The sequence below is a fragment of the Hemiscyllium ocellatum genome, chromosome 31, assembly GCF_020745735.1.
Source record: "Hemiscyllium ocellatum isolate sHemOce1 chromosome 31, sHemOce1.pat.X.cur, whole genome shotgun sequence".
NCBI lineage: Eukaryota > Metazoa > Chordata > Chondrichthyes > Orectolobiformes > Hemiscylliidae > Hemiscyllium > Hemiscyllium ocellatum.
In genome coordinates, this window is record NC_083431.1 from 53,667,415 (window position 1) to 53,676,405 (window position 8,991).

Sequence of the window (8,991 nt, forward strand, 5' to 3'; positions counted from 1 at the left end):
CTAAAAGCACTTCCACTGCTCTCCTGATGTGACCTAGTTCCAAGTACAGAAATTGCTTCAGGCATCTGGCGTCAGGTATACGAAAGACATATTCTGCTCAGTGAAGCCACCTTGATGCTGGGCATATTGGTGTGAAAGAGGATGCTGCAGTTATACCATCTTTCTTGCCACCATGTTATAGCTAGTGACATAACACTTCTGCAATGCTTTGACAAACCTGCCACAGATCTTCCAAAGCAGATAGGAGCAGAGATCCCTGCTGTCCAGTAAACGTTTAGCTATTTTCAATCTACAATAATAACTTAAACATCAATAGAAAGAGAATCATGTATCAAAGTCTGCTAATGACAGAGAGCTAACAGGGTGTCCAAGCTGTGGGGAAGACAAAAGGGTGTAAATAAGTTCACGGAGTGGAAAAAAGCATAACATAAGAAATTGTTCACTTTGGTGCAAGAATAGGAAAGCTGTGTTTTTTTAAAACAAGGCTCGAAAACTGTATATGTTGGAGCATAGGGAGCCTTGGACGTGCTCATACAAGGAACATTAAAGTTTAGATGTAAGTTTGCTTGCTGGAAAGTTCATTTTCAGAGGTTTTGTCACCATATCAGGTAGCATCAGTGAACCTCCGGTGAAGCACTGCTGTTAGTGACCGGCTTTTTATTTATGTATTTAGGTTTCCTTGGGTTGGTGATGTCAGTTCCTGTTTTTTTCTTAGGTGGTAAATGGGGTCCACATCCATGTGTTTGTTCAACGAAATGTCTCAAAATGAACCTTCCAGTTCAGCAAACAAACTTACATCCAGAATCTCAACCTGAGCTACAAATCTTCTCAAAACTCACCAACATGAAAGCTTGCATGCAGGTACTGCAAATAATTAGGAAAACAATGGCACGGTAGCATTTAATAACCAATCTGGACCAATACATCTATTCCCACCTCTGTAGCATTGTCTGTTTCTGCACCACTGCAACTCTTCTGCTACCAAAATCATCAATTATGGTCTTGTTCCTATCAAGCATAATTATTCTAATATACTCCAACTGGCCTTCCACACTGCATACAAACTGAAGCATGTGGAAACTACTTTTTCCTGGTCTACACTCTCCCTACCTCATCTCCACTGGCACTTTAATTCCTTCAAATTGTTTTTTATGTTAGTGTAGACCCCCTGCATCAACTTTCAAAATTAGTAACTAAAGTGTCATCACATGCACAGAACTCCACAGCGGTTGCACACGTTAGAGAAAATGTTACTTTTACCTCTCCATGATATCGGTACTTGTTTAGTTCCAGCCTCCTGTGCATTCCTAATTGTAATTGTTCCATTACTGGATGGTCATGCCTTAACTATCTGGGCCCCAGGTTCTGGAATTCCCTCAAACTTCTCTCTCTCTCTACCTCACTCTTCTCTAAACCTAATATTACCCAAACCTTTGGTCATCACATAGTTGGGCTTGGTCTCATATTTTGCTTCATGTAGCTTCTAGAAAACACCTTGGGCATCTCATTACATTAAGGTAAAGTAGAAGTCAAGGGGACATAATCCAGAGGACCACAGGGCTGCTCTCTCATTGAAAGGAAATGACGGGTGGTAGTTTAACTGGAGGGCCACCATGCCTCAGGCAAGGGGACAGTGTGAGAAGGACACCACATTCATGGTGACCTCAGCCACTGCAGGAACTGAATCCACATATTAGCATAATTCTGCTTGCATACCAGCTGTCCAGCTAACTGAGCTAATTAACTCCACTAGCTAGAGATACTACTTAAATATAAATTATTGTTTGTGCATGAAATACATGTGATAGCAGATAGCTATGTGAATTAAGCTCAACATAAATCACTACTTAGACAAAGCGGAGACAGAGGAAGAAAATACAAGTACAGAGGAATCTCGATTATCCGAACGAGATGGGTGGGCACTATTTCGTTCGGATAATTGATTATTCAGTTAAATCAATTAAATGCCTTTCCTCTGGGGCTCAGAGTTTTGTTAAGTCCACTCCCCATTCGGGAGACGAGGCAGTAGCACACCTCGTGTGAGCCCCCACCCCACCCCTTTTCGATACTCCCTGCCCCTCTCCGGGGCAGCCAGACTGGACACCAACAAGACTACTGCCTTTGTGGGTAAGTCTCCAAATAGTGCATACATACACAGGCACAGCCACACACACAACTTTTTACTGCAACGTTTTGACAGTTTCCACCTTTACTCTGTACAGGACAAAGTTGGAGAGATTATCTGGGGAAGGGGGGTTTAGGGTACACCCCTCTGTAGAACTCCAGGGAAAGTATAGGGGGAGAGAGAGAGGGCAGGAGCTAAGTCATTTGGGGATGGTGCCTGTTTAATCACTGTAAACAAAAGACATGATCAGTGCTGGAAACATGTCATTGATGTAATGTTTCTATCGCGACCACAAGATCTCCTTCGGATAATCCAACATTCAGATAATTGGTATTCGAACAATCAAGGTTCCTCTGTACTCATCTAAATCATTCAATTAGTCACAGTGTGACAAAGCTTCCAAATTTATACACAGAATGCAATGAAAGATATAGTATCAAATAAAAACAGTAGAAAATCATGTTTAATACAACACTAAATTCATTCACTTTAACAATTTCATTGTCTGCTGACAGTTCTGCAAACCGCAAAGGTCCCATTTCCTAGAGTAGATGTTTGTTCAAAGAACAAAGATCTTTCAACCCAGATTGCAACTGGGAGAAAACACAAACAAAATGTGCATTATGTTTCTGTACCCATAGATCACTGACAACAACTCTTCAGCAGAGATTCTCCAGCTTCCTAACAGTCAACTGTAAAAACAAATCTCATATTTAAATTGTAATTAGTTAATTGCTAATATTTCAACAGATTACTAATGGTACCTCCTCTAAACTGTAACAGTTCTGACAGAATTGAATTTGATTTGAACTTGAAGTAATGTAAATCTACATAAATAAAGGAACTCCTTATTAATAGTATTTTTAATTTAAACTGTTATCTTTCCAAGTTGCAGGTCAAACTTAAACACTGTGTGAGCAAGAGCAGCCTTTAGTGCATTCAAATCACAAATAAATCCAAATTTCTCACTCTCAAGTGAAAGTTTACTGAACTATTTTCACTATTCTTAAAAATAACCATTGACCAACAGAAAATCTATCCAAACATTACGTTAGTTCAAAACCGAAAATTCTTCATTCGTTTTATGCAATGCAAAAGGAAAGAAAGATGGCCATAGTCCTCAACCAAGCACTTCACAATCATCTAGGTGTCAAGTACAGCCCAAGGGGCCTCACCATCTCAAGAATGTTCAACACAAAGACAGCTATTCTGCCTTGTCAAGGAAGGGTTTATGCACATTTAGAATTCAAAGCTGCTTCAACAGAAACTTCACATGTGAAATTAATGAGAAGCCAACTCCAGTCTCTTCACCGTAAAAATACTGCACCTCACAAAGTAACTGGCATAAATATTATTTCGAAACATAGCATCTATAAAACAAGTACTACCCTACCTTGAAGCCAGAAGCTAAAATGTGTAAAGCTTCTGAATTGTCCCTGTAATCAGTCTATACTCAACTCCAATAAATTGTCAGGCAAAAATATTTATTAAAATGTATGTTTTATGTACAATATTGTAATTATAGTACGGAAATAGAATTTTACCACACTGCACCATGACAATACTTTTCAATATAATACTGAAAGATTCATTCTCTCACTCGCTCAGCTAAGACTACAGTTTGTTTGCATAAATCAAACTGCACTAGAGAATTAGAGTGAGAATGGTCATTTTCTTTTAACTGTAATAGATATAAAATTAGCCTTGGAAAATAATCAAACTAACATGCCCAATTTTTTAAAACTATTTCATCAAGCGTAAACCCCTTTCACATCCCATACCTCAGCAATTATCATTTGGCAGATGGCCAAAGCTAGCTTTGAAATTTCAGGCTTGTATGAGTATCTAATAGACTTGCAGTAATTTTATATATAAAAAAAAACACTAGTTTAACGAAGCTCAGGTCTAATCATTCTTCGCTATCAGTATTTTTACTCTTGAGCAGCTGGGGGAAATTACCCCATAATGACCAAATACAAATTCAAATTATTTTTAACAGGAACATTACTTTTAAGTTATCTCCATAATTATTCTATAATTAAAGAGTATATACCAAGATTTTAAAGAACATTTTAAAATAACACAAGCTGCAGAGTTGCAGTAGCCAAACTAATCTAGTTTATGCAAGTAAATTCATAAATGTTGATGCTTCATCACTTTTTATTTTGTTAATTTATCTTCAAAATCCAAAGAGTTATATTCAAAATGTTAGCATATATATTTAACTATGATTGTATGCTTCTGCAACAGGGAACAAATCAGAGGGTGAAAGGGTTACAACACCAACCCCCACTAAAGCTGTAAAAATGTATGGAACAATACATAGACACGCACTGTGATTATCATACCAGACACGCTTAGTCAGAATTCATCTTCAAAGTATGCTTCAGTAAACAAACAGAGGAGGATTAATGAAAAAGTGATTCAGCCTGCCGCCTAAGCACTATAAAAATTTGAAATAATTACATATACTGAAAACACCAATAGCCCAAAAATACACATGGTTAAACTATTTTGCAATTGCAATTGCCTGGTTCACTTAAGATATTTGAAATAACCTGGACAAGGACAATTAAAAGATGTCTTAGACCCACATTATTGGTTAGTTACAAAAAGAGCTTTGCTGTGTCTCAAAACTGTTCACATACTATGCAAACTATGTTTTCAAGCACAAGTGAATTGTTCTTCTCAGACAACAAAAAAAGTCATTTCAGCCTATCTCCAAAAAAAATCAAAACCTCAGAACCATGTCAACCAGAAGGACTTCAAAGTTTCATATCCAAAAACACTCATCTTGTGTTCAATGCCAAAACCTGAATGTTGGATGCACTTATCACAGCATGATTACTACACAGTACCAACTGACCCAACCTCGTTTCTTTAACCAAGCTGCACCTAATGTACTCATTTGCCAGATCCTATAATGTGCAGCAACACCACATTATAAACACATTTGGTAAAGCTTTGTTATTGTACCAATTAATCCAACAACTTGATCTGAGTTGCTTAACCATTACTATATCTAAGATCTATCACCGTATCCATTTATCAAAGAACTGTCACTGTGCAAAAGATGCTCTCCAGCATTGCATTCATTTACGAGTGCCATTCAAAACAAACTATACTACTGACTGTCATTACCACAGGAGAATCCCCTTTTTTTATGTCATTATGACTTTAAATTTTGATTACTCTATTGCATTATGGCACATCGCCGCCTTTTGTACATTTCATCATCGTTACTCATTACAGCATCCCATTGGTATATGAGATGTCCAGGCATCATCATTTTGTAATAACAGAGATTGCCTGTATCTCACTCCATTACTGCATCCATTACTGCATATAACTATTCCAATACACTTCTGACCAGTCTCCCACATTTTGCCCTCCAAAAACTTGAGGTCATCCAAAACTCTGTTCCTAACTCACACAAATTCCAATTCCCAACTATTGTTGTTCTTGATAACTAACACACTCAGTTAAGGAACATCTTGATTTTAAAATTCTCTCTTGGTTTCAAATCACTCTATGATCTCCAGCATCTGCAATCCTCACTTTCTCCTAAGGCCTTGCCCTGTTTACTTCTGTAATCGTTAGTAAAAGGTGAAAGATTTATACGATCTGAAGAGAAACCAGAGTATTGTCCAGCTCACATACTTCTAATGTTGATACCTTGAATATCCCAAATTTAAAATATATCATCGACGGTATAGTAGCGTTCAATTCCTGTATCTAGGCTTGAAGCTATGGAATACTTTCCATAAACTTTTCTACTTTGCTATCTTTCTTTAAGGCACTTCTGAAAATGTATTTCTTTGAGTTTGCTCTTGGTCATCTCACTTAATATCTCAGTAGGGCTCAATGTCACATTTTGGTTTATGATGCACATATGAAGTCCTTAAAGGCTCCTAATAAATTGTTGCTGTTACTGTGCCCAAATACTGCAATCCATTACTGAACTAGATGTCAAACACTGCATCATATTCAAGCAACTAAGTGCCCATGCTGCACACAATTAAGATACCGGACATCGTTACTTGTTCAGATCCCCATCACTGCATCCAAATGCAGTTTCAACTCTCCAATCCCACGACAGTAGCATTTCCAAAATCCAGCACCCTACTGCTGCATCATCTCCCAAATCCAACTGCAGCACTAGCATTCCAAACGTGCAAACAACGGCTGCAGCACCAGCTCCACAAATCCCATTCCCCATAACAGCACATATTCCCAAACTTTAATTCTCCATTACACCATGAGATGTCCAAACCCTGCTCCCATTAGAGCACAGGATCCAAATGTACTCACCATCACAGCAACCAGATTCCCAAATTGTGACCCATCCCACAAGATATCCAAATCTCACACCCATTACAGCAATGTCATTCCCAAATCCACTACAGCCAGAAATCTCCAAATTTCTCTCTCTCCCTATTACAACAGTGGATCATCAAATCTTGTTCTCCAGTGAATAGTTGTGGATCTTCAAAGCCCAACCTCCAGTACAGCACCAATCCCACAATTCTGCTTGTTAAAGCCAAGGAAAATCAATCCTGCATTCCATTAAATTTTCAAATCCCGACTCCTGCAACACATTCCTTCCCTGAATCGCCAATCCCACACACCTTTCCATCAAAGGTCCCCAACCTCATATCCCCAATACAAGTCTAATGACATTCCCACTCCCCATTACATTCATGGATCACCGAACCAGCACCACTTTCCAAAACTAGATTTCCAATCCCATACTTACTGCAGCCTCGGGCCCCAAGTGCAGCCTACCCAATCATCTATGGGATCCCCAAACCTGTACCCACTGCAATACCAGATTCAGAATCCCACACTCTGCCCCAATCCCAGATCTCCAATTCCAATCCCTATCCTAAATCCCATTCAAGCACTTTTCGCAGTCCCAGAGCCTCAATCCTGCAATTTTTCCCACATTCCCAATCCTTGCACCCTGCCTGGATCCTCAATCCCCTATACCTTTACAGTTCTAAAGTCCCCATCCCACATCCCTTTCCAATCTCCATACCCAGTCCCAAATGCACACCCCACTCTATCCTGTCATGCCAAATCTCATACTGTTCCAGTTTCAGATCCCAAATGCCATACTCTGTCCCAGTTTCTCTCACCAGCAATCCTGCATCCCAATCTCACACCCTTTCCAATTGCAGCTTCTCAATCCAGTTCCCCCCCCCCAAACCATCTACTGATCCTCAATGACACATCCTGTTCTAGTCTCAGATCCCAATCCCCCACCATTCTAGCTCTGCATCCTAAATCTCACACCCTGTTCCAGTTACCCCCAATCATCTATTCCCAATCCCAAACCCTTTCCAATTCTAGATTTTCAATCCTGCACCCTGTCCAGGTCCAGGATCCCCAACACTCGCCCCTTATACCAGTCCCAGAATCGTTATCGCCGCGCTGTATCCCAGTCCCAAATCCCTAAACCTTCACCTTAACAAATGTAGGTTCCCCCCCAATCCTGTTCCCAACTCCATCCAGTGATCCCCGATCTCGCACCCCACCAGAACACATTGTTGCCCCAGCTTCCCCTGTTGCCGAGGTCCGTCATTGCGACGAGCCTCAATGAGACGCTGCAAGCCGCCGCCGAGGGCAGCCACTCAGGCTCATCGTCAACACTCCCTCTTCATTAATCTGACGTCCTGATTAGAAAAAAAAGTTTTCATAAACCCCCGAGCTTGAACACAAAGTGCTGGAGCGGAGCAGATCCTGTCGCTCTCCGCAACCATTGCCGGTCCGCCCGAGTTCCGGAGGTCAGGGAGGAGTAGGGCCTTGGAAAGCCTCCGGCCGGGGCACGTTCGCAACTTCAAGCCCGGGGGGGCCGCCTCCCCCCCGACCCTGCCGCTCCTTCAGGCTCCTGGCCGCTGCTCCACATTTCACCCGGCCGGCGAAAGCCGCGGCCTATCGCAGCCTCCGGCCGGCCGGCTCCCCATGGGGACAGCCGTCCGACTGTGAGGCTCTCGGTGTCGGCGCGCTTCCAAATGGAAGCCGCTTGGTGCTGGCTCTCTGAGGGAGGAGGGAAGAGGCAGGCTACAGCTCAAACTTTCCCTCCTCCTCAGGGCAGCCGACCCTGACTCCCCCTCTCCGCCCCCCCCCCCCTCCTCCGGCCGGAAAAGTTACAATAAGCTGTGGGGCAAAGGCGCCCCTGCAGCCGCCAGGCCTCGGCCTCAGGGCCCGGATCAGATCGCGGGCGCCATCTTGGCTGCTGGCGGCTGATCGATGATTGAACACAAAAGCAGCCGAGGGATCAATTCCTGATCAATCACAAAAAGCCCGCATCCCGGCGCCCGGAGCCGGCCAATACCGCCACTGTCCGGCCAGGCCCAAAGTCCAGACTACCCGGTGGGCCGTGCCGCCCTCCCGAACTCCCCCGACCGCTGCTGACCTGAAGCAGTTGTAAATCAAATTTCTTCCAATATTGAAACATCGATCCCACATTGGCGGCCATCTTGAGACATATTGAGGCGATAGAGAGCGAGCCTGGATTGGAGTTCCTGCACGGAGGGGGAGGGGGAGGGGGAGGCGGACATCCACAAAACCCGGTACGACACTCTCACACAGCGCGGAGCCGGATCCACCAGTACCAACCTGACCGGCCGGTCGTCACTCGGCCGCCCGCATCCTGATCCCGAGTTCCGGGATCCGGCTCCCATCGCCGCTGGGCTGAGCACACCAACAAATAAAACAGGGAGCTTGCATCGTGCAAGCGATACATCCCATTTAAACCCGCAGCATTTTCACCCCAATGTTTTCTTTAACATTTAAAAAGGCGACCACTCGATACACAGTGCTCCTCGGATATGCAACTAAAATATTTTTCTTCTTTCCAGTTT

General features: G+C 42.7%; 1 protein-coding gene across 2 annotated transcripts in view; it reads right to left on the reverse strand.

The window, feature by feature from the left end:
* Positions 1 to 8,714, reverse strand: part of LOC132830572 (protein CASP-like) — a 596,312-nt gene extending 587,598 nt beyond the window's left edge. Inside the window, exon 1 of one of the 2 annotated variants that reach the window (XM_060848388.1) lies at positions 8,544 to 8,676. In XM_060848388.1, the coding sequence (XP_060704371.1) occupies positions 8,544 to 8,606 (63 nt within the window). In that variant the 5' untranslated portion in view covers positions 8,607 to 8,676. Of the gene's footprint in view, positions 1 to 8,543 lie in introns of both variants that reach the window. The other variant, XM_060848389.1, reaches the window with a different exon arrangement.
* Between the last annotated feature and the right edge of the window lie 277 nt (positions 8,715 to 8,991).